Source organism: Vipera ursinii (assembly GCF_947247035.1).
Source record: "Vipera ursinii genome assembly, contig: SUPER_Z_unloc_1, whole genome shotgun sequence".
Taxonomy (NCBI): domain Eukaryota; kingdom Metazoa; phylum Chordata; class Lepidosauria; order Squamata; family Viperidae; genus Vipera; species Vipera ursinii.
This window is the reverse complement of record NW_028148449.1, coordinates 222,650-248,021: the sequence shown is the minus strand read 5'-3', so window position 1 is coordinate 248,021 and position 25,372 is coordinate 222,650. Positions and strand designations below refer to the sequence as shown.

At 46.2% G+C, this 25,372-nt stretch overlaps 2 protein-coding genes across 7 annotated transcripts; one reads left to right on the top strand and one right to left on the bottom strand.

The window, feature by feature from the left end:
- Positions 1-365: 365 nt before the first annotated feature.
- LOC310650490 (GTPase IMAP family member 2-like) lies at positions 366-10,931 on the top strand. Of its 4 annotated transcripts, XM_083380040.1 has the most exons (6): positions 3,473-3,622; positions 3,738-3,856; positions 6,462-6,572; positions 6,998-7,067; positions 7,711-7,738; positions 8,671-10,931. In XM_083380040.1, the coding sequence occupies exons 4-6, from the start codon at positions 7,035-7,037 to the stop codon at positions 9,429-9,431; spliced, it is 822 nt and encodes a 273-aa protein (XP_083236166.1). In that variant the 5' UTR covers positions 3,473-3,622; positions 3,738-3,856; positions 6,462-6,572; positions 6,998-7,034; the 3' UTR covers positions 9,432-10,931. The 4 variants fall into 4 exon arrangements, with proteins under 4 accessions (XP_083236168.1, XP_083236166.1, XP_083236165.1 ...); XM_083380042.1 differs by lacking the exons at positions 3,473-3,622; positions 3,738-3,856 and adding an exon at positions 366-643; XM_083380039.1 differs by lacking the exon at positions 3,473-3,622 and having other exon boundaries at positions 3,806-3,887.
- A 6,266-nt stretch (positions 10,932-17,197) lies between these two features.
- On the bottom strand, positions 17,198-25,063 carry LOC310650431 (GTPase IMAP family member 9-like). 3 transcript variants are annotated; one of them, XM_083379968.1, is made up of 3 exons: positions 24,971-25,063; positions 20,711-20,774; positions 17,198-19,206 (listed from the first exon to the last, which is right to left on the bottom strand). In XM_083379968.1, exons 2-3 carry the CDS (start codon positions 20,727-20,729, stop codon positions 18,545-18,547), a joined length of 681 nt encoding a protein of 226 aa, XP_083236094.1. In that variant the 5' UTR covers positions 20,730-20,774; positions 24,971-25,063; the 3' UTR covers positions 17,198-18,544. The 3 variants fall into 3 exon arrangements, with proteins under 3 accessions (XP_083236094.1, XP_083236093.1, XP_083236092.1); XM_083379967.1 differs by lacking the exon at positions 24,971-25,063 and adding an exon at positions 24,410-24,610; XM_083379966.1 differs by lacking the exon at positions 24,971-25,063 and adding an exon at positions 22,373-24,190 and having other exon boundaries at positions 20,711-22,333.
- Between the last annotated feature and the right edge of the window lie 309 nt (positions 25,064-25,372).

Here is a 25,372-nt window from a genome sequence, read left to right as displayed (position 1 = left end):
AAAAATTAAGACCAATTTAAAAAAGATTAAACTAAGTCCCTGCAACATATAAAACCCCAGTTAAAACCCCAATTAAAAGGGGGGGAGGAGGAGGAGGAGGAGGAGAAGAGAAAGAAAGATAAAAGAAAGAAAGAAAGAAAGAAAGAAAGAAAGAAAGAAAGAAAGAAAGAAAGAAAGAAAGAAAAAAGGAAAGAAAGAAAGAAAAGGGGTCCCTGGTGCTCTCTGACCTCGGGGGGGGGGTTTCCCTTGCAGACGTTTCACGACCCAGCTGGGTGACCTCATCAGTGCAAGAAGGGGGGGGGAGGAAGAGAGAGGACGAGGGAAGAGAGGGGGGGAGCAGGAGGGGACACGCACAGAGCCACACACCCACACACCCCACACACGCACGCAAACACACACACACACAAACACAGAAACACACACACACACACACGTGTAACTCTCGTCTCGTCCGAGCCAGCCGCTCCCTGCCTTGCTGGGCCACCGCGCATTTCCGCGCCGCTCCCTTCGGCCTCGCCCTGCGGACAAACCGCCGACGAAACCCGGAGCTCCCGAAGCGTCCCGAGGCCGAACTTTCTTCCTCCTCCTCCGTCACCCCACCACCACCCCCGCGGGCGCAAACGGGCCCCGAAACCTCCGCCAGGTTTGTCGGGTTTGCCACCCCCCCCCCTCAGCCCTTGACACGCGTTCCTTTGCTCGTTAGAAAGACTCCGTAGTAGTGACAACTACTAAAAGGTTTTTTTTTTAATTCCGGGAGTAGAGAGAGGGGGGGGCGGAGGGAAAACAATTAACTAGGTTTGTTTGCTTTGTGGGAGCGGGGTGGGGGGGGTCGGTTGGCTAAAAAGGGGGGCTGCTCGGAGGTTTTTTTTGGGGGGAGGGCTTCTCCCCTCCCCTTTTGCTGCTCCCCCCCACACACACCGCAGGTAAGTCCCCCCCCTCCCTTCCTCCTCCTCTTCCTCCTCCTCCTCCTCCTCCGCCCCCGGGCGGGAGAAGTAAGTTTCGCGTAATTTGGGGAGGGGGCGGAGGGAAACGGAGGAGGCCTGGAAAGCCCCCTCCCCGCCCGCGGAGGGGCTTCGGGGGTGGGGTGGGGGGAGGAGGGTCGCCCGTCTTCCACCCACCCCCCCGGGAGGGCCCTGGAAGCGCTTTGGACATGGACAGGGGGCTTGGCTTGAAGAGCCCGGAGGAGGGACGGGGTGGGGGGAGTGGGAGGGTCGCCTGTCTTCCTCCCCCCCCCGGGAGGGCCCTGGAAGCGCTTTGGACATGGACAGGGGGCTTGGCTTGAAGAGCCCGGAGGAGGGAGGGGGTGGGGGGAGGGGGGAGGGTCGCCCGTCTTCCTCCCCCCCCCGGGAGGGCCCTGGAAGCGCTTTGGACATGGACAGGGGGCTTGGCTTGAAGAGCCCGGAGGAGGGAGGGTCGCCCGTCTTCCTCCCCCCCCCCCGGGAGAGCCCTGGAAGCGCTTTGGACATGGACAGGGGGCTTGGCTTGAAGAGCCCGGAGGAGGGAGGGGGAGGGGGGAGGGTCGCCCGTCTTCCTCCCCCCCCCGGAGGGCCCTGGAAGCGCTTTGGACATGGACAGGGGGCTTGGCTTGAAGGGCCCGGAGGAGGGAGGGGGTGGGGGGAGGGGGGGAGGGAGGGGGGGTCAAGGGCGAGACCCCCCCCTTTCCAGGGCGGCCTCGGAGAGCGGGAGGGGGCCTCAGAGGAAGAGGAGGAGGAGGAGGAAGACGGCGCGGGGGCTGAGAGAGAGCCCCCCCCGCTTTTGGGGTGGGGAGGGGGCGCGCCCCCTTTACTACGAGGGGGCCGCTTCGCTGCAAAAACAAAAAAAACAACCTCCCCCCCCCAAAAAACTCCTTTCTCTCTCTCCCTTACTCCGAGCGGGCGGGGGGCGGCCGGCGGAGCACCACTTTCGCTTTCGCTTTCGCTTTCTCCCGGCCCGCCACGTTCTTTGGCGATCCAGGGCGCGGACGGATCGGCCAGGTCGGAAAGCGAGACGGCGCAGGGGAGGAGGGTCTCCCGGGGAGGGGGAGGGTCTCCCGGGGGGGCGGGGAGGATTCCCCCCCTCCAGATCTGCGTCAAGCCCCCTCCCCCCCACCCACCCCACTCTGAGCTCTCAGACCCCCCCTTTACCCCAATATCCCTCCCTGCTCCCCCCTCTCCCGGGAGGAGGAGGAAGGGGCAGCCTACACCCCCCACCCCCCCACCCCTGGATCGGAGGGCCCATGTGGCGCAGCTCTTTTGCCTTCCCGCCCTTCCTTTTCTGGGAGGGGGGGTTGCAAGGGGTCCCCGAGTTTTTTAAAAGCCTCGGGGGAGGGGGGGTTTCTCGTAAATGTGGGGAGAGGGGCGCAGCCTGCCCCCCACCCACCCGTGTTTGGTTTTTTTTTTCCCCTTCCGGGGGCGGGGGTCAGCCGCGGACCGAGTCCTGGGTTCAAAAGATGACTTCAATCTCTCTTTTTTTTTAAAAAAAAATGGGAATTTGTTTCTTTTCAAGGCGGGAGGGGGGGTGCTCCCGTTCCCCCCTCCCCTCCCCCTCCCTCCCCAGAAAGGCACCTTGGCCTAACGGCCCTCCCCCTCTCCTCTCGGGAAGGTGGGTAGGGTGTCTCCCCCATCCTGAACCCGGTTTAATTGTTAATTAACGGGAAATTGAAGCTTGCCTCTAGGCGGTTTTTTTCGGGAGGGGGAGCAGCAATGCGGGAGGTTTGGAAGAAACTTGTCTGGAAGGGTCGAGGGTGGTCTCCTCTTCGAGCAGGGGGCTGGACTAGATGACCTCCGAGGTCCCTTCCAACTCTGTCCTCCTGGGATTCTGTCAGGGTCTCCTGCTTGAGGTGGGGGCTGGACTAGATGACCTCCGAGGTCCCTTCTAGCTTGTCATTCTGTGATTCTGTCAGGGTCTCCTGCTTGAGGTGAGGACTGGACTAGATGACCTCCAAGGTGCCTTCCAACTCTGTCCTGTGATTCTGCAAGGGTCTCCTGCTTGAGCAGGGGGCTGGACTGGATGACCTCCGAGGTCCCTTCCAACTCTGTCCTCCTGTGATTCTGTCAGGGTCTCCTGCTTGAGGTGGGGGCTGGACTGGATGACCTCCGAGGTCCCTTCTAGCTTGTCATTCTGTGATTCTGTCAGGGTCTCCTGCTTGAGGTGAGGGCTGGACTAGATGACCTCCAAGGTGCCTTCCAACTCTGTCCTGTGATTCTGCAAGGGTCTCCTGCTTGAGCAGGGGGCTGGACTGGATGACCTCCGAGGTCCCTTCCAACTCTGTCCTCCTGTGATTCTGTCAGGGTCTCCTGCTTGAGGTGGGGGCTGGACTGGATGACCTCCGAGGTCCCTTCCAACTCTGTCCTCCTGGGATTCTGTCAGGGTCTCCTGCTTGAGGTGGGGGCTGGGCTAGATGACCTCCGAGGTCTCTTTTAACTTTTTCATTCTGTGATTCTGTCAGGGTCTCCTGCTTGAGGTGAGGGCTGGACTAGATGACCTCCAAGGTGCCTTCCAACTCTGTCCTGTGATTCTGCAAGGGTCTCCTGCTTGAGCAGGGGGCTGGACTGGATGACCTCCGAGGTCCCTTCCAACTCTGTCCTGTGATTCTGTCAGGGTCTCCTGCTTGAGGTGGGGGCTGGACTGGATGACCTCCGAGGTACCTTCCAACTCTGTCCTCCTGTGATTCTGTCAGGGTTTCCTGCTTGAGGTGGGGGCTGGGCTAGATGACCTCCGAGGTCTCTTTTAACTTTTTCATTCTGTGATTCTGTCAGGGTCTCCTGCTTGAGGTGAGGGCTGGACTAGATGACCTCCAAGGTGCCTTCCAACTCTGTCCTGTGATTCTGCAAGGGTCTCCTGCTTGAGCAGGGGGTTGGACTAGATGACCTCCAAGGTGCGTTGAAAAACTGTCATTCTATGATTCTGTAAGGGTTTCCTGTTTGTGGTGGGGGCTGGGCTAGATGACCTCCGAGGTCCCTTTTAACTTTGTCATTCTGCGATTCTGTAAGGGTCTCCTGCTTGAGCAAGGGGTTGGTCTAGATGACCTCCGAGGTCCCTTCCAACTCTTTTGTTCTGTAATTCTTTTTTTTGTAGTAGTTTATTAATTTTCCAATTTTACATTTAAACGTTTAGAAAGCAATGTGGTGGCTGGGTTAATCGATAATTCAATAGCATACAGAAATCTTTAGCGCAAACCTCAAGGGACCCCGTCAAATATCTCTTTTTTCCCCCTTAATATCTACTGCAGGGGTCTTCAAACTTGGCCCTTGTATGACTTGTGGACTTCAACTCCCAGAATTCCACAGTCAGGTCCACAAGTCTTTATGACTTGTGGACCTGGTTGTGGAATTATGGGAGTTGAAGTCCACAAGTCATGCAAGGGCCCAGTTTGAAAACCTCTGATCTACTGTCTCCTATCTGAACTAGTTCAGTTCTTCTTATATCAATTGAGCCAAAAAAAGCGCATTCTTACATTTTTAGCTTATACATATCCTAGTTTGCTTCTGCATTCAATCTTTACAGACCATCCATGCCCTGATGTTAGGTTTTTCCCAAGTTTTAGTTTCCCATCAATGTTTGACCAGAACATTTGATATTTATAAATTTCCAAGTGTTAGCTAACCAAAGTTTCCATTACCTCAATGCGTGCGAAAGTCTTTAATGTTCAAGATACACGTCTTACCTATTTAATTGTATTCTGCTTCCCACCATCTTGCACCATTCTAGATAATAAAACAATGTAACCTCTTTATGTTCAACTTGTTTCCAAATGCCTTAAATGGAATGACCAAAATTTCCTTATTTCAACATCAAATTCTTCCTCTCTTTTCCCTTAACGTCTACTGCCTCATGTTTAAGCTGATACAGTTCTTACTATATCGAGGAAGTAAAAACGTGCTTCTTACCTTTATCAAATGTTTAGCTTGTACATATCTTAATTACTTTTACATGCAGTCTTTATAGACAATCAATATCCCTGTTTGTTTGTTTTCCCCAATTTTTAATTTCCCATCAGTATTCAAATGTAACTTGTAATATTTATTACTTCCAAGTTTCAAGTGACCAAAAGTTTTCTTTTATCTCAATTTGTAACAAAATCTAGTATTCAAAAGACTCATCTTGTCTCTTCGGCTATATTCCATTTTAATTTAAGAATATAAAATCCTCTCTAATAAATCAAAACCCCAATTTTGTTCAGCCTTATTCTGGCTTTCTTCCTTTGCCAGGTCACCTTCCCTGTCACTGCTTTTCAGGCATCAAATAGATCTCCCTCTGTTGTTATATATATATTATTTGAAATAACAGAGACCAGTCGCCTTTTTTTTTTTTTTTGGAAGGGCTAACGAATCCTCTTTCTATTATTCCGAATCCCCATAATTGAACTGGTATACTTAGCTTCTCTGTTTTTCTTCTTGCTCCTTAAATTTATTCTGATTTATATGGAGAAAGCCTTTTCCATTTTCAATGTTTTCAGTCCCTTTTCTGGATTTTCCATTGACTGTATTTGTCAGTCGGTTGAATCCTCTGTCATAGTATTTAATTGTCTCGCTTCTTCTTGTTATCTTCTCCATTGCTGATTCTTTAATTGTGGTCAAAATCTGGGTTTGTATATCTAGGCCGATCTGCTCCTGGTCTTCATCCATATTCTCTTGGCAGGTATGTTAAGCGGAGGGCTTTAAAGTCAGAGAGAATGAAAATAATTTTTATAACTGGATATAGGTCACAGTTGAGCTTCTCACAGCTGGTATTTGTCAAGGGGGTTGGACTAGATGGCCCAAGGTCCAAGGTCCCTTCCAACTTGTTATTAAAGTCGAAGAAGTCTTATCTGTAGTCTGGGCTTCCAGCCAAATCTCCTTAGACCAGGGGTGTCAAACTCAATTTCATTGAGGGCCGCATCAGCATTGCGGTTGCCCTCAAGGGGCCGGGTGGGTGTGGCCAGGGTGAGTGTGGCCTACTGTGTGGGCGTGGCTAGTGCGTATGGCCTACTGGGTGGGCGTGGCCAGCTCTACATCGTTGGCATCAAGGGTGCCTATGGGGGCCTGGGCAGGAGGGGGACAGATCTGGGGGTCTCTGGCAGGAGGAGGGTCTCTGGGCCAGGGCCAAGGCAGTGAGGGCTGTTCCCTCACTGTTTCCAGGATGGCTTCGTGGGCCGCATGAAACCACTTCACGGGCCGGATCCGGCCCCCGGGCCTTGTGTTTGACATGTCTGCCTTAGACAATAATAAGATGTAATATCACACGTGGCCACAAGATGTCACCAGATGCCGTTTAAGGTTGTTTTTTTTTAAAGACCAACATTGTTCTCATCCCTTTTTCCAATTTTATTTCTTTTTTTGGTAAATAAAAACCCAGGTCTTCTGTAAAGGTAAGAAATCTTTGGGTTCCCAAATTTTAGAAGCATACAAATCCAGTTAGATTAAGGTTATTCTCCCCTGGATAGTCAGTCGCCGCTGTTCTTAGAGGGTGGGATAAAAGTTCGCTTCCTTCTCTCCTCACAGGGGTGGGGAGAGATTTTCTGCGGCTTTTACAGGAAAAAGAACATACTTGGGATTGAAGAGAGGTTCAGATCTCGCCCAGTCTCACCCGCACTGCTTTAGAAGTGCCTGGCGGTAAGTTTGACTTCGGCTGTCTGTAGCCGAGTGACGAGCTGTATTTCTGTGGCCGGTCTTTCGTCCGCCGGTTTGGAGGGCTGCCCCGGATCAAGCGGAATGGTTACCGCCCTCCTACAATCAAGCGGGGGTCCCCTCCTTCCTTGTCGCCACTATGGGGCGACTTTTGACCCTTTCCAGGGTCCCCCAACAGAGAGAAACCAAACACGGAAGACGGAGCTCGCCTTCCAACGGTCGTAGCGGCCGCAATGGCCTGTTATTCTGTAAGGGTCTCCTGTTTGAGCAGGGGGGTGGTCTAGGAGACCTCCAAGGTGCCTCCCAACTCGGCAATTCTGTAAGGGTCTCCTGCTTGAGCTGGGGATTGGACTAGATGACCTCTGAGGTCCCTCGCAACTCTGTTTTGGTTCTCTCTCGTTTCCACTCAGGCTGAGGGAATCGCTCTGCAACCACCAGCAGCTCAGAATGACCTACCAATCGATTTCGCAGACACCCCTGGTAGGTCTGAGTGGGGAGAGTCTTGAAAAGGGTGGAGTGGGGTGGAGGTTTTAGAAAAGGGGAGATGCTCTGAATAGAATAGAATAGAATAGAATAGAATAGAATAGAATAGAGCCGGAAGGGGCCTTGGAGGTCTTCTAGTCCACCCCCCTGCTCTAGCAGGAGGACTTATACCATCTCAGACAGGGCCCATCCAAGCATCCGGGGCCATCCAGCTCCAGACCAGCCCCGTACACTTCAGGTAACGATAGGCAGCAAGGGAGGGGCTGCTGCCAAACTATGCAATTTCCCCCCACACACACAAAGAAAGGGTATACCCCCCCACCCCACTCCCCACTCCTCCCTTTTCTCCACCGGGATCCCTTCCTTCTCCCCCCTCCTTCCTTGCCACTCCTTTCCTTCCTGTCTTCCTTCCTGGATCCCCTTCCGAGCATCGCAGCCCCTCCTTAGCTTGGGGGAGGGGCTTCAGAGCAGCTTCAGGGTGGAGCCTTGAATGGGGTGGCAATTTCTGTGCACGAAGAGGGGGGGCAGTTCTGGGCCAGCTGACCAAGTGATTTTGACGAGTACAGGGATTTTTATATACCGTTGGGGGGTGGGGTTGCGAGAGTCACGACTGACCGGTTTTTCCTTTCCACTCTCCCAGGCAGCTACGGATGAGGAGGCCGCAGTGGGTGAGGAGGCCACGGCTGGCGTTTGGGTGGGACGAGCGAGCGAGCGAGCTGATGCCAGTGCAGAGGAAGAGATGCGCTGGATGGGTCTCTCCCCATAGCGGACAGCCAGAGCCTTGCCGGCCGGCCCAGAAGAGGGGCGCGCTGGCCCCTCTGCGGAGGACACCCCTTCCCCCACTCCTCAGCATGGCTGCCCTCCCTCCCTCTCTCTGAGGGTCTCTCCGGCCTCCTTCCACAGTCCCTGCCAGCCTTTCGGCTCTCGGAGACCCACCTCGGACGGGTTTCTGGAGATGGGGGAAAACGCAGGATAGCCGGGGAAGGACGGCGGCAGACTCGCTGGTGGGCTGAGAGAAACAGGCTGGCCGGAGGAAGGGGCTGGTGTGGGGCACTTGTTGGGGGGGGGGTTTAGGGGAATTAGGCCTTGGATGACCCTCAGGACTGATTTCGGTAACCCCGGCTTGTCGGAAAGGCGCCTGGGGATTGCTTTGCAGGGATCCTCCTCCCGACAGGTTTAATCTCCCTCTCTCCGAAAGAAAACCGAGTGGGAAGCCGGTTTGCAAACTTTGGGGGCCAGGGAGGCAGGAGGGTCGTTCCTGGTTGGTCAAGCCTGCCTCTTGTGTCCTGCCACCCGCTGAAGCGGGGTTCAAAGGGCCGCTGGGAGCCAGGTTCTCCTCCGAATGCGGAGAGTAATTCCTTGTTTCACCAGCAGAGTTTGGCTTCAAAGTGGGCTGTGCACGTTGTGGGGATCTGCGCGACTGAGCAGAGCCCAATTTAGCAATTCTGGGAGGGAGAGTCCCCGAAAAAGCATTCCCGGAAGCACTTTGCTTCCCGGAGTCTTTTCCAAAGTTGTCCCCGTTTCCAACCTGCTCGGTGAGAAATAGCTGGATTCCTTTTTAAAAAATTTTTATTTGTAACGTCGTCTTCTGAACTCGCAGGAGGGGAGGACAGCGAACTCCGGCTGATCCTGGTGGGGAAGTCCGGAGGTGGCAAGAGCGCCACAGGCAACACCATCCTTGGCCGGAGAGAGTTCGAGTCCCTGCTGGGAGTAAAGACCACCACTTTGAGGTGCAAAAGGGCGGAGGGAAGCTGGCAAGGCAGGAAGATCTGTGTGGTGGACACGCCTGACATTTTCGATCCGGAGGCCTGCAGTGAGATTGTGCAACGAGAGATCGCGTCTTGCGTCGAACTCTCCCGGCCCGGCCCCCACGCCCTGATCTTGGTGACCCAGGTGGGGCGCTTCACCACAGAAGACGTGACCGCCGCCAAGCGGGTCTGGGATATCTTTGGGGCCAAAGCCGCCAGGCGCACCGTCGTCCTCTTCACCTGCCTGGAGGATTTGGGAGGGGCCTCCCTGCAGGAGTACGTCCGAAGGTCCGACAACCACAATCTGAAGAAGCTGATCCGGCAGTGCAGGAACCGCTTCTGCGGCTTCAACAACAAGGCCACGGGCGCCGAGCGGCGGAGGCAAGTCTCGGAGCTGATGGAGATGGTGGAGAGAATCTGTTCGGAGAACCAGGGGAGACACTACGTCAACCGGCTGTACGAGGCGCCCGACGTACCGGCCGAGGGGAACACGGTCCGGGAAAGGCTCTTACCGAGGCCTTTGACCTGCCCAGAAATTGTGGCCCTGGCTGTGTTGACGTCCTTCTTGCTGGCGATTGTGATTGGGATTGTTCTCATGTTCTACTTTGTATGAGTTGGACTTTTTCGTTCGTACCTGGGTGACGACAGTCTGGTTTGGCGAATGAGACGGACGGCCAACTTCAACGGAGAGTTAGGACTGCAGAAAGGAAAAAAAAAACGATTGCAACCAGCCGGACTTTCACGGAGCTCCTGTATATTGCAGGGGTGGGGTGGGGTGGGGTCAGAAAGAGGCCTGTGAAAATATTGGTGGATCCCTGCACGCCGAAACAACTAGACGCAAGGACAGTTTCCCCCCCCCCCCATGCCATCACTCCGCTAAACAACTAATTCCCACTGTCCAATCACTGAGTAGGGCTGTATTATTATTATCTGAATCTTTTTTCATTTTCAATGTCAGTCTATCCATTTCTCCACGCTCTTTAAGGTTTTTTTAATTACTAGGAAATAAGAATGTTATACTCTTATTATCAATTAGTTGATGTAAGATAGTGAGAAAGGGAATATATCTAAATAGATAAAAGATGTGTATTCTGAATATTAGACTTTGGGGTGACTTGTGAAAGTGGGAACTTTGGTTGCTCAAAACGTGGAAATTACAAGTACTATAAAATTATACATATGAAATGTTAAAGTTAAATATTAACAGGAAATTAAAAATTGGGGGAAAGTAATTAGAGGACTATAAAGACTGAATGTTAAAATAGTAAGGATAGGTATAAGCCAAACATTATTGATAAATCTAAGAGTGTCATTTTTCTTTAATTGATTTAATAAGAATTGTATTTAAAGAGAAGACAGTAAAGGTTAAGGGGAAAAGAGAGGAAAAATTTAATGAAGTAGCCTGAGACTTGTACTGACAATTACTTGTATGTTAAAGGTAAAGGTAAAGGTAAAGGTTCCCCCGCACATGCGTGCTAGTCGTTTCCGACTCTAGGGGCCGGTGCTCATCTCCGTTTCATAGCCGAAGAGCCAGCGTTTGTCCGAGGACGTCTCCGTGGTCATGTGGCCGGCATGACTAGACACCAAAGGCGCACGGAACGCTGTTACCTTCCCACCGTAGTGGTCCCTACTTTTCTACTTGCATTTTTACGTGCTTTCGAACTGCTAGGTGGGCAGAAGCTGGGACGAGTAACAGGCGCTCACTCTGTTACACGGCACTCGGGATTCGACCCGCCAAACTGCCGACCTTCTGATCGACAAGCTCAGCGTCCTAACCCACTGAGCCACCGCATCCCTTGTATGTTACTGCTTTTTAAATAATGAAATGTACAACTAGAAAATCAACAAAACTTTTTTTAAAAAAATTAATTCTTTCTCCGTTGGTAAATCTTTTTTCCAACGTTGAGCGAATGCAAGTCTTGCTGCAGTTAATATCTGTAAAATTAAATATATACACTCTTTCTCATAATTTCCTATAATTATGCATAAGAAAAATAATTCTGGCTTAAAATCGCTGTGTTTTTTAATCCTTTTCTCTAACTGTATGTGTATTCTTTTAGCTTTGGGGCACGTCCACCAAAGGTGGTGATAAATGCATGTTTTTTGTCTTACATTTCCAACCGTTGCTTGATGTATTTTTAAACATTTCTGCTAACCTCACTGGTGCTGAATGCGATCTAGAAAACGTTTTATATACATTTTCTTTGTACGCTCTTGTTATTTTGGAATTTCTTTCCCAAAAGTTTTGCCAGTTTTCTAGTTCTATGATATCCTCAAAATTCTTTGCCCATCTTATCATTCTTTCTTTTAACTGGTTCCTCTTCCACCTTGAAACTTGGCGTATACTTAACAAAGTTTCTTCATCGAGTTTTCGTCCCACATCTCGGTAATATCCTATCACTCTTTTGTCTCTTTTTTATAAAATCCAGATGTTTTTAACATCTGTTTCATATCTGGTTTGAACTTGCAGGGGTGGCCACCGGTATACGTCCGTACTCTTGTACTTCTAATTCTTGTCTGTGTTTTTAATTTTCCTTCACGATTCAAAATGTCTTTTCTGAGTCGCCATTTTCTCAAGAGTTTATAAAGCTTGGGTGAACAAACGCTTCCGTGGTTTTGAGATAGATTTTCGCTTTCATTTTTTCCCGTTTTAGCAAAAGTGCATTTCTTATATAATGAAAGTAGCTTGTGTAATTGCAAGCTGAGGGGGTTGCACGCTTCGGGTTTCTTTGCAAAATGGCTGAAGCTCTCTGCAGAGTTGGTTTGCCCCTTCTCTCTCTTTCATTCTCTCATTCTTTCTTTCTTATTCTCTTTCTCTCCTCTCTCATTCTATCTCTCATTCTTTCGCTTTCCCCCTTCTCATTTCCTCTCATTTTCTCTCATTCTCTTTCTTTAATCTCTCTCCCTCTAATCTCTCTCATTCGTTCTTCTCATTCTCTCATCTTTCTTCTCTTATTCTCTCAACTTTCTGTTCTTATGTTCTTTCCTCTTCTCATTCTTTTTCTCATTCTCTCCATCTCATTGTCTCCCTCTTTCTCTCTAATCCTCTCATTCTCTTCTCATTCTTTTTTATTCTTTCCCCTCTCTCCCTCCCTCTAATCTCATTCTTTCTTATACTCTCATCTTTCTCTTTCTCTTTCATGGGCCTTTGGCTGGTTTTGCTGGAGGGCTGTTAAGCACCATCTCTTCTTCCACACTTCCCCATTTCTCAGAAAGAAAATGTCACGGGGTGGGGGATCTTGGAAGGGAAACGTCATGCTGACCCATTGAAAAATGGAGATTTACGCTTCTTTCTTTCTGCTTCCCTCCCCCCCACACACAAAACCCCTTTTTCCCATGCCCCCTCAAATTTACAAGAACAAAACTCAGGAAAAAAGATACAGAAGCAACGTTTCACTCACGAAGCCCCTGAAACGTTGAAACAGGTCTGTGGATTCACAAAAGGGAGCTCAGTGGAGGTAAGGGGGTAAAAAAATAACTAGGTTTGTTGTGACCAGATTAAAACCCAAGGAAGTTGGTCTTTTAGACCCATTTGCTGGCCTTTGGGAAACACACCACCCCAGCCTCGAATCACGAAAACACACGAAGCCAGCCTCCAAATGACGAAAGGCCGACCAATGGTAGAAAAATTCCTGGACTCATCAAAATCACTCGGTCAGCTGGCCCAGAACTGCACCCTCTTCCACTCTTCAATAAACGAGAGACTTCTTCCAAGAGCAGCCTCCGTTTTTATTCCCGGCTTGGAACTGGACCTGATTTTTTTTTCCTTTCAACATCTGGGTCTTTGATGGGGGAGGGGATTTCCCTCTGGAGCAGAAGCACAGAGCATCATCGAGTGAAGATGTCTTCTGAATTTCCCGCTGAAGCAAAAGAAAGCTCCTAGGGAAGGATTCTTCCCTGTATGCCGTTCCCACCCCACGCCCCGGACCATGGGAAAGTTGTCTTCCATGAAAGCGGTCCCAGGTGCTAAAAAAGGCTGGGGGTCCACTGGGTCTCCTGCTCAAGCGGGGGGGGGGGTTGGACTAGAAGACCTGCAGGGTCCCTTCCAGTTGCTGTTCTGTTCTGTTCTATTCTGTTTCATCCCATCCCATCCCATCCCATCCTATTCCATTCTCTTCCATCCAAGATTCTCAGGGATGACTCACACCCTGGACGGTATCTCTTTACTCTCCTGCCATCCGGTAGGAGATGTAGGAATATAGCCAGCCGTACCAACAGGCTGAAAAATAGCTTTTATCCGTGGGCTGTTAGGCTTTTAAATGGGACATAATCTCTGTGAACTTATGCAGAATTGACTTGGGAGGCCGGTGTGTGGTGTGGTTGGTTCACAAGGTGCGGTAGGATGGAGGGTTTGTTGTCACTTTGTTGGGGGGAGAGAGCACGGGGGCAGGCTCAGCTAATCTCAATGTACACACATTGTACTTTGACAATAAAGGTTTATTATTATTATCATTATTATTACGTTCTATATTCTATTCCTGTTCTGTTCTGTTCTGTTCTATTCTATTCTTACCCCATCCCATCTTTTCTATTCTGTTCTGTTCATTCCATTCCATCTCTCTTTATTCTATTCTATCCTCTCCTTTTCTTTCCTCTCCTATTATTTTATTCCATTTCATTCCATCTCTTTATTCTATTCTATTCTGTTCATTCCATTCCATCTATTCTATTCTATTCTATTCTATTCTATTCTATTCTATTCTATTCTATTCTATTCTATTCTATTCTATTCTATTCTATTCTATTCTATTCTATTCTATTCTATTCTATTCTATTCTTTCCATATTCTATTCTAATTCTGATTCTATTCTATTCTATTCTATTCTATTCTATTCTATTCTATTCTATTCTATTCTATTCTATTCTATTCTATTCTATTCTGCGTTCATTTCGCCGGGACCTGAAAACCTGGCTTTTCGATTTATCAGGCCTGGACTGTAGGGGTTTTAGCTTTTTAAATATTGTTTTAATTGTTGGGCTTAATTAATTTATTTTAATTTTATATTATCTTTTATATTGTATTTTATGCTGCCCTGTAAACCGCCCTGAGTCCTTTGGGAATAGGGCGGTATAGAAATCTAATTAAATAAATAATTAAATAAATATTCTATTCTATTCTATTCTATTCTATTCTATTCCATTCCATTCCATTCCATTCCATTCCATTCCATTCCATTCTATTCTATTCTATTCTATTCTATTCTATTCTATTCTATTCCATTCCATTCCATTCTATTCCATTCCATATTTTCTATTCTATTCTATTCTACTCTTTCCATATTCTATTCTATTCTAATTTTATTCTATTCTATTAATTCCATTCCATATTTTCTATTCTATTCTATTCTTTTCTATTCTACTCTTTCCATATTCTATTCTATTCTAATTCTAATTCTATTCTATTCTATTAATTCCATTCCATATTTTCTATTCTATTCCATTCTATTCTATTCTATTCTATTCTATTCTATTCTATTCTATTCTATTCTATTCTATTCTATTCTATTCTATTCTATTCCATTCCATTCCATTCCATTCCATTCTATTATTATTCTATTCTATTCCATTCCATTCCATATTTTCTATTCTATTCTATTCTACTCTTTCCATATTCTATTCTATTCTAATTTTATTCTATTCTATTAATTTCATTCCATATTTTCTATTCCTATTCTATTCTATTCTATTCTATTCTATTCTATTCTATTCTATTCTATTCTATTCTATTCTATTCTATTCTATTCTATTCTATTCCATTCCATTCCATTCCATTCCATTCCATTCCATTCCATTCCATTCCACTCCATATTTTCCATTCCATTCCATTCCATTCCATTCCATTCCATTCCATTCCATTCTATTCTATTCTATTCTATTCTATTCTATTCTATTCTATTCTATTCTATTCCATATTTTCTATTCTAGTCTATTCTATTCCATAATTCCTTATTTTCTAGTCTAGTCTAGTCTATTGTATATTCTGTTCTATCTTTGCTGTTCTGTAAGGTTCTGCTGCTTAATCTCCTCAGAGCCTTCCTCTGACTCTTGATGCCATTCCGGGCCCTTCCTCTTCCTCCTCCTCCTCCGATTCCTCAGATGCAGCTGCCGGGTCCACCGGCTGGCCAGGAGTCACAACACGCAGACAGCCCACGCCGGTCTTCAACAGCCGAGGGACCCGGGGCAGGAAAAGATCTTGCCGAAATCAGGCCATGCTGGACACCCGCCCAGGATCCAGCCCTGGAATAGTGCTGAAGAAATAGTAATAATAGAATTAATAGAAATAGAATATGGGTGTCCTGCCTGAGCAGGGGGTTGGACTAGATGACCTCCAAGGTCCCTTCCAACTTTATGATTAGTATGATTAGTATGAAATAGAAATAGAAATAAAATAGAGATAGAATATAGGTCTCCTGCCTGAGCAGGGGGTTGGACTAGATGACCTCCAAGGTCCCTTCCAACTTTATGATTAGTATGAGTCGTATTAAATAGAAATAGAAATAATAGAAATAGAAATAAAATAGAGATAGGTCTCCTGCCTGAGCAGGGGGTTGGACTAGATGACCTCCAAGGTCCCTTCCAACTTTATGATTAGTATGAGTCGTATTAAATAGAAATAGAAATAATAGAAATAAAATAGAGATAAAATATAAGTCTCCTTCCTGAGCAGGGGCTTGGACTAGATGACCTCCCAGGTCCCTTCCAACTTTATTGTTATCTTTGCTATTATTACTATTGTTGTTGTTATTATTATTATTATTATTATTATTATTATTATTATTATTATTATTATTTAAAAATAGGAAATAGAAATAAATAGAAACAAAATAGAGATAGAATGTGGATGTCCTGCCTGAGCAGGGGGTTGGACTAGATGACCTCCAAGGTCCCTTCCAATTGTTGTTGTTGTCATTATTATTTAGAAATAATAGAAATAGAAAGAAATAGAAATAGAATATGGGTGTCCTGCCTGAGCAGGGGGTTGGACTAGATGACCTCCAAGGTCCCTTCCAACTTTATGATTAGTATGATTAGTATGAAATAGAAATAGAAATAAAATAGAGATAGAATATAGGTCTCCTGCCTGAGCAGGGGGTTGGACTAGATGACCTCCAAGGTCCCTTCCAACTTTATGATTAGTATGAGTCGTATTAAATAGAAATAGAAATAATAGAAATAGAAATAAAATAGAGATAGGTCTCCTGCCTGAGCAGGGGGTTGGACTAGATGACCTCCAAGGTCCCTTCCAACTTTATGATTAGTATGAGTCGTATTAAATAGAAATAGAAATAATAGAAATAAAATAGAGATAAAATATAAGTCTCCTTCCTGAGCAGGGGCTTGGACTAGATGACCTCCCAGGTCCCTTCCAACTTTATTGTTATCTTTGCTATTATTACTATTGTTGTTGTTATTATTATTATTATTATTATTATTATTATTATTATTATTATTATTATTATTTAAAAATAGGAAATAGAAATAAATAGAAACAAAATAGAGATAGAATGTGGATGTCCTGCCTGAGCAGGGGGTTGGACTAGATGACCTCCAAGGTCCCTTCCAATTGTTGTTGTTGTCATTATTATTTAGAAATAATAGAAATAGAAAGAAATAGAAATAGAATATGGGTGTCCTGCGTGAGCAGGGGATTGGACTAGATGACCTCCAAGATCCCTTCCAACTTTATTATTATTATAAAACTTTTTATTCATAAAACGGGAAACTCAGTCAACTGAACACTCAAATTGATTGGCACTAATGGTTGACAGGGGTTGCTGCCAGCATCCTAGGTATCAACCAGGTATCTCCTTAAAATGTAAGATGTTCCGAGTAGCGCAGTTTTTTGTAGCTTTGCTGGAGTTATTATTGCAGGAAGCTGCAATTTCTTGATGTGTTTTGCAAAGATTTTGGACATCGTTCCCAGTGTCCCGATGACAGTGGGTATCGCTGTTACGCGTTTCACCCATAATCGCGCAGTTTCGATGGCCAGGTCGCAGTATTTCCTAATTTTTTCCAGTTCTTTTTCTTCGACTCTGGCATCTCGCTGGTACAGTTGTGATATCTGGCGTGTTGTGTTCCTAATGGAGATCTGTCTGTATTCGGAAGTCCCACCAGATCTTCACCCTATCATTCTCGACAACTTTTTCCACCCTATGTTCCCACGACTTTTTAGACACAGGCAAGTTGTATTTTTTTTACACAATGCCCAGTGGATTAGTTTAGCAACTCGGTCATGTCTAGCTTTGTAATCGGTTTGCGCGATTTTGCTGCACTCACATATTAAATGTGACACAGTTTCAACGTTGTTGTTGCAAAGTCCGCAATTTGGATTGTCAGTAGATTTTTGCATCTTCACTTTCATGGTATTCATTAGTTTGTAGTGCTTGTTCTTGAGCACTATTATTATTATAATTATTACTACTACTACTACTATTATTATTATTAAATAGAAATAATAGAAATAATGTAAATAGAAATAGAAATAAAAAGAAATAATAAAAATACAAAGAAATAGAAATAAATGGAAACAGAAATAATAGAATTCTTTATTGGCCAAGTGTTGATTGGACATACAAGGAAATTGTCTCCGGTGCTTAAGCTCTCGCTGTGCATGCAAGCAAGCCGTGGTAACTCATGATCGTAATCATAAAATGCCATCATCCTAACTCATAAGATACATTTAGTGATAGCCACAGGATACTAAATAAGTGATCGACATAAATCATGATAGGATACTAAATAAAAGCGAGCGATATAAATCATAGTAGGATACTAAATAAAACAAGCCATATAAATCATAACAGGATACTAAAAAAAAGCGAGCGATATAAATCACAACAGGATACTAAAAAAAGCGAGCGATATAAATCACAACAGGATACTAAAAAAAGCAAGCGATATCAATCATAATAGGATACTAAATAAAAGCGAGCGATATAAATCACAACAGGATACTAAATAAAAGCGAGCGATATAAATCGTAATAGGATACTAAATAAAAGCGAGCGACGGTTATAAGAAGCTAAGGAAATCGGTAACAGCAAAGAGGGGCTGCCCCAAAGGAATGGGGGTCAACTTAATTTAATTTTAATTTATTAATATTTCTATACCGCCCTTCTCCCGAAGGACTCAGGGCGTCCAAAGGGCCTGAAGGCAGGGGAAGAAGCAACGGATGGAAACGGATCAAGGAGAGAAGCAACCTGGAATTAAGCAGAAATTTCCTAACTGTGAGGACAATTCACCACTGGAACTGCTTGCCACCGGACGTTGTGGGTGCTCCATCACTGGAGGTTTTGAAGAAGAGACCGGACAGCCACCTGTCTCAAATTGTACGGGGGTCTCCTTGCCTGAGCAGGGGGCTGGACTAGATGACCTCCAAGGTCCCTTCCAGTTCCATTCTGACTGAATCTACGGAGAGCCTCAGTCCCAAAGGCGCTTTTCCAAAAGGCCTCGGGAATTTCTTGGCTTTCTTTCCTCAGAAGACCATTTCGCTTCTCGGCCCGGAAGCTTCTTCGGTCGGAAGAGAAGACCAGTCCGAACGGAAGAAGCTTCCGGGCCATGAAGCGAAACCTCTTCAGGGGAAAATGAAGTCCGGTGACCTTTGAGGTGGGGTGGGGGAAACAAAGAAAAGCACAGCTTTGGGATGACACAGCCAAAGGGATCCGTGGCCCCCTTCTCCAATCCAGAAGGGCCAGAAGGGGCCCGTGTCCATCCGGAGCTCCTGGATCACAGGATGTTGCATAGCCATGCCGGGGCGCTCTTCTTGTCCTCCTCCATCATATCCTTGGTGTAAAAGGGGTTGGCTTTGTTCTTGTCCACCAGCTTGTCCACCATCCTGATCAGCTCGTTGACCTGATCCAGCTGTTCCCGCCCTTCCGCCTTGTTGTTGAAGGCCAGGCACCGGTTCCCGCAACTCTGGATCTGCTTCCTCAGCTCCTGCAAGGCGGGGGCGCCCTCCTCGGACAGCATCTCGTGAAGGGAGCGCCCCTCCAGGTCCTCCTTCCGGGTGAACAAGACGATCATGTAACTCTTGGCCCGCAGGGTGAAGATTTTGTTGAGGAGCTCCGCCACCTCTTTCTCCTCCTTGCTGAAATGGCCCAGACGGATGACCTGGATGATGACGTGGGGACCCGGGGAGCAGAACTCCACGCATCTTTTCACTTCCTCAACAGTCACCGGCTGCGGGTATTTCGTATCGAAGAAGCCCGGCGTGTCAATCACAGCCACCGTCCTCCCATCCGGAAGGGTCCCCGTGACATTTCTACATTTGACTGTAACAGACCCGGACTGCATCTTGGACACGAAGACTGGCTTCCGTAAAATGGTGTTGCCGACGGCACTTTTCCCGTTGCCCGTTTTGCCGACCAGGACGATCCTCACGTCTGCAACTGGAAGGGGGAGAAAGGGACAAATCGGTCAGGGGGGCGTCCCGTTGCTCGCCTGGGAGAGAATGTAGGGGAGAAAACGGCAAGAAGGTGGCACGCAACAGGGAGAAAGCCCAGCTGCTTAACTTGTGGGGGGGTTTTTTGTTTTTGTTTTGCATCCGGCTTCACACAAAAGGAACAAAAGTCCCGCCTCTCAAAAAAGGCACTGTAAAAAACAGATTAGGAATACGAGTCAAAATGGGCGAAAAGAAACAGTCTGGCCTCACAAAAAGGGCCCCGTAAAAACAGATTAGGAATACGAGTCAAAATGGCGAGAATAAACAGTCTGGCCTCTCAAAAAGGGCCCCGCAAAAAACAGATTAGGAATAAGAGTCAAAATGGGCTAGAAGAAACAGCCCCGCCTCACAAAAAGGGCCCCGTGAAAAACAGATTAGGAATACGAGTCAAAATGGCGAGAATAAGCAGTCTGGCCTCTCAAAAAGGGCCCCGTGAAAAACAGATTAGGAATACGAGTCAAAATGGTGAGAATAAACAATCCGGCCTCTCAAAAAGGGCATCATAAAAAATAGATTAGGAAAACGAGTCAAAATGGGTGAGAAAAAACAGCCCGACCTCACAAAAAGGGCCCCGTGAAAAACAGATTAGGAATACGAGTCAAAATGGCGAGAATAAACAGTCTGGCCTCTCAAAAAGGGCACCGTAAAAAACAGATTAGGAATACGAGTCAAAATGGCGAGAATAAACAGTCTGGCCTCTCAAAAAGGGCATCATAAAAAACAGATTAGGAATACGAGTCAAAATGGGCGAGAAGAAACAGCCCCACCTCACAAATGCAATAAAGAAGAAAAAAAAGGGCCCCGTGAAAAACAGATTAGGAATACGAGTCAAAATGGCGAGAATAAACAGTCTGGCCTCTCAAAAAAGGCACCGTAAAAAACAGATTAGGAAAACGAGTCAAAATGGGCAAGAAGAAACAGCCCCACCTCACAAAAAGGGCCCCGTAAAAAACAGATTAGGAATAGAAATCAAAATTGCCGGCCAGCCACTCATGGGCCTGGTTGCTTGCGCAAATGGGGCCGAGAGCGTCTGTGAGGCTCGCTCAAGTGGAGCTGCGTGCCCGAAGATACACGCCCGCCCCAGCCAGCCATTCAAGGGCCCAGTTCCTCACGTAAGTGGGGCCCAGCGTGCAATACAGGAGCGAGGCCCAGAACACCCACCACACTTGCAGGAGTGAGGCCCCAAACGCCCGTGAGGCTCACGGGAGTGGGGCTGTGCCCGCACGCACACACTCGTGCACCAGCCAGCCAGCCACCCCAGTTGTGAATAGGCCCTGGACGGGAAGTAGGCTGCAGCCCACAGATTGGGAACCCCTAAGACACGGGAACACCTCCAATTTGCAAAGAGCACCAAGCCGGCGGGAATAGCCGGGACCCCCAAAGAGAGGCTTCAGAAGCCGGCACCTCCCACCTCCCACCCACCCCTTTTCTTTCTCCTACCCGAGATTTACCTGACTCGGCCGCGCCCATCTTGCCAGCAACTGGACAGTCTCTTCACGCCGATCTTCAGGGTTTCTGCAGGAAAGAGCAACGTACGAAGGGAAGCGAGTGGTGCAAGCAGCCTCTTTCGGAAAGGCAGGCTGGGAGGCACAGCAGCACGGGAGAAAGAGCAAGGAAAAAAGAAAGAGGCAGAGAGGCCAAGCTGTCTCCCGGAGAGCAGAGGCGGCAGCCTTCACCGGAGTCTTCCTCGGGTGACTTTCAAAGACCGGCCTTTCGCAAACACCAATGCAGGCAGTCCTCGAGTTACAACCCCAAGGGCCTTCCACATTTCTGTCGGGAAGCGAGGCATGGCCTAAGTCGGCTTTTGCCCCATTCGACCACCTTTTACCGCCTGGCTCTTCAGGGTGATCGCTGTTGGGTCCCCCGATCTGGATTTCCCCGTGGACGTGGCTCGCCGGAAGGTCGCAAAAGGGGATCAGGTGACAAAAAGACCCGCACACGTACGACCGTCGCTGCATCCCCAGGGTCCCGGGACTAAAATTCGACTGTTTGGCCACCGACTCGTATTTATGACGCTAGTCGTGTCCGGGGGACAGCGCGATCCCCTTTTGCGACTTACCCACAACGTGGCGAGGATTGTCGTAACAGGAGACAAAACCCCTATTTAGCGACAGAAATGTGGAACTCCCTGGCGGCCGTAAGAAAGAGACCAGCCACTTCTCCGCTTTTGGTCTGTGGCGTTTCTGCTCTGGTCTGTCAAGGTTGGAGCGGTTTTGGAAACCCTAGGAGAACAGGGAAATGAGGATATTATGGGCTGGGAAGTCGGGCGGATGATTTTTCTCTCTCTGTTAAAAAAAAAAATGATGATAAAAGTTTTGTTTTGGGGGGAGGAGTTTAACAATTTGGGATCCAGGCACATTTATGTAAATAATCTCTTTATATCCTCGCTATATGCATTCTGTTTCTATCTATACCTCTATATTTATTTATTTATTTTATTTTAATCTAATCCCATTTATATCCCGCCCTTCTCCGAAGACTCAGGGCGGCTGACAATCTAAGCACAAATCAATATATTTCTATCTCTATCTATCTCTGCTCTATTTCTCTCTCTATGTCTATTTCTATCATATCTATTTATCTGTCTATATCATCTATATCTCTAAGAAGAGACTGGACAGCCATTTGCCTGAAATGGTATAGGGTTTCCTGCCTGAGCAGGGGGTTGGACTAGATGACCTCCAAGGTCCCTTCCAACTTTATATTATTATTATTATTATTATTATTATTATTATTATTATTATTATTATTATTATTATTATTATTATTATTATTATTATTATTTCTCTATTTCTATTTCTCTGTCATATCTATTTCTGTATCTCTATCTCTATTTCTATCTGTATGTGTGTATGTATCTAACTATGTCTACCTATCTCTTATCTATTTCTATCATCTATCTCTTATCTGCCTCTATTTCTATCTATCATCTCTTTATCTATATCTCTATCTCTATTTCTATCTATCTCTATTTCTATCATATCTATTTCTATCTATACCTCTTTATATTTCTATATCTATCTATCTCAGATCTATCTCTATCATTCCATCTCTATTTCTATCTACCTCTATGTCTCTATTTCTATTTCTATCACATCTATTTATCTGTCTACATCTCTATTTCTCTCTCTATCTCTATTTCTATCATCTATCTCTATTTCTATCATATCTATTTATCTATATATCTCTATCTCTATCTCTATTTCTTTCTCTATCTATCAGATGTATCTAACAGATCTTTCTATCTATCTATCTATTTATCTATCTATCTATCTATCTATCTATCTATCTATCTATCTATCTATCTATCATCTCCATGTATCTACTGACCAACCCTATCTCTTTTTCTTTCTTTCTTTCTTTCTCTTTTTTCTTTCTATCTCTATCTATCTATCTATCTATCTATCTATCTATCTATCTATCTATCTATCTATCTATCTATCATCTCCATGTATCTACTGACCAACCCTATCTTTTTCTTTCTTTCTTTCTTTCTTTCCATCCATCTATCTATCTATCTATCTATCTATCTATCTATCTATCTATCTATCTATCTATCTATCTATCTATCTCCATGTATCTACTGACCAACCCTATCTTTTTCTTTCTTTCTTTCTTTCTTTCCACCTATCTATCTATCTATCTATCTATCTATCTATCTATCTATCTATCTATCTATCTATCTATCTATCTATCTATCTATCATCTCCATGTATCCACTGACCAACCCTATCTTTTTCTTTCTTTCTTTCTTTCTTTCTTTCTTTCTTTCTTTCTTTCTTTCTTTCTTTCTTTCTTTCTTTCCATCTATCTATCTATCTATCTATCTATCTATCTATCTATCTATCTATCTATCTATCATCTCCATGTATCTACTGACCAACCCTATCTTTTTCTTTCTTTCTTTCTTTCTTTCTTTCCTTCCATCCATCCATCCATCCATCCATCCATCTATCTATCTATCTATCTATCTATCTATCTATCTATCATCTCCATGTATCTACTGACCAACCCTATCTTTTTCTTTCTTTCTTTCTTTCTTTCTTTCTTTCTTTCTTTCTTTCTTTCTTTCCATCCATCCATCCATCTATCTATCTATCTATCTATCTATCTATCTATCTATCTATCTCCATGTATCTACTGACCAACCCTATCTTTCTTTTTCTTTCTTTCTTTCTTTCTTTCTTTCTTTCTTTCTTTCTTTCTTTCTTTCCATCTATCTATCTATCTATCTATCTATCTATCTATCTATCTATCTATCATCTCCATGTATCTACTGACCAACCCTATCTTTTTCTTTCTTTCTTTCTTTCTTTCTTTCTTTCTTTCTTTCTTTCTTTCTTTCTTTCTTTCCATCTATCTATCTATCTATCTATCTATCTATCTATCTATCTATCTATCTATCGAAATAGGAGAGCCTTTATTCTCATTTGTTACTGTGGCCACCTTGGCACACGTTAAAAGTGACATTCCCTTACCTGCTCACCAAAGGGTGCATATCTATAGTAGCCACGTAGTCCAACCCCCTGCTCCAGCTGGAGACCCTAAGAATCCTAGAGGGTCCGGACCACCAACGGGAGGGGGGGGCTTTCCAAACACAAAAGAGGAGAGGAAGGGCAACAGTTGGAAAAGAAGGCAACTCTGGAAAATCCCTCGGGAAAAGGGGCTGGAACTCCGTTCCGGGGTCTTCCTCAACCAAAAATAAGCCCTCTCTCTTTGTCTGTCTGTCTCTCTCTCTCTCTCTCTCTGTGAGTGTGTGTGTGTGTGTGTGTGTGTAGGTGTGTGTAGAAATTAAATATTAAATAATTAAAATAATTAATTTTAATATTATTCATTATTATGTTTTAATTTATTCATGGGCATTTTGTTTAATGGTTTTAATTTTTGTATCTTGTTTTTTAATATGTATTGCCCTGTTCACCGCCCTGAGTCCTTCGGGAGAAGGGCGGTATACAAATTAAATTAATAATAATAATAATAATAATAATAATAATAATAATAAAATAATAATAATAATAATAATAATAATAATAATAATAATAATAAAATAATAATAATAATAATAATAATAATAATAATAATAATAATAATAATAATAATAATAATAATAATAATAATAATAATCATCCCTGCCCGTCTTGAATACCTACCTATCGGGAAGCGTGAGAATTCACAAGGTTGAAAGGAGGAGACGCTGGGCTCAGATCGGGGTCTCTACACAAAATAATAGCAATAGTAAGAAGGAACAAGAATAACAACAACAACAACAACAAGAAGGTCAAGTTTGGGGGACCTTTAGCCAACTGGGGGGGTCCAGCCACATTCCCATCAATAGGCTTCCTTCCCTTCGCGACACAACTTCCCAAAGGAAGCGGATCCCCTGGAGCACCCAGAGCAGAGAAGCCCCCCCCCCAATCTCCGCTCTCCTCTCTCTCTCCCACGGGAACCCCCTCCCCAAATTCCCCCACCCCTCCCCAAAGCTACAGACGCACACACACCCCGCCCAGCCTGCAAGGAAGAAGGCGAGGAAGGGGGGAGGGGGCTGGAAGCGGCTCCCCCTCCCCAATTTCTCAGACGACCCCCCCCTCCTCGACGCGCCCCTGGACGGGAGGGGAAGGGCAGACCTCCCCCACCCACCCACCCACCCCTGGCGCCCGCATCCTCGGCGGGCGAGCCCGGCCAGGAGAAGCATCGGCCGGCGGGAAACCCACCTGGAGTCGGACAGAGCGGCGGGGCTGGCAGGACTCGGTCGAGCGACTCGCAGCAAGGACGACGCCGTCCTCCGCTCTTTCGCTTTCGCTTGGAGACGGCCGCTAAAAAGAGCGGGGTGGGGGCAGGGGAAGCAACCGGAAAGAAAAAGAGGGCGGGTCTCCTCCCTGCCGAGAGGTAGGCAGGCAGGCAGAGAGCGGGAAGGGGCCTCGGAGGTCCTCTAGTCCAGCCCCACCCCGCCCCGCCCCGCTCAGGCAAGAGACCCCCACACATCATAAGAACGGACAGACTTTGAAAAAGGACCCCGGAGGTCTTTCTTCTTGTTCAGCTCCCTGCTCGGGCAGGAGACCCTGAGAGATTTACCGAATCACCGAGTCGGAAGGGAGCTCGGAGGTCATCTAGTC

Excerpts from the sequence above, each read along its gene's own strand:
- LOC310650490 (XM_083380039.1), top strand. Across the intron at positions 6,573-6,997 it reads TGCTTTAGAAGTGCCTGGCG|GCTGAGGGAATCGCTCTGCA; the intron begins GTAAGTTTGACT and ends GTTTCCACTCAG. Across the intron at positions 7,068-7,710 it reads CGATTTCGCAGACACCCCTG|GCAGCTACGGATGAGGAGGC; the intron begins GTAGGTCTGAGT and ends CCACTCTCCCAG.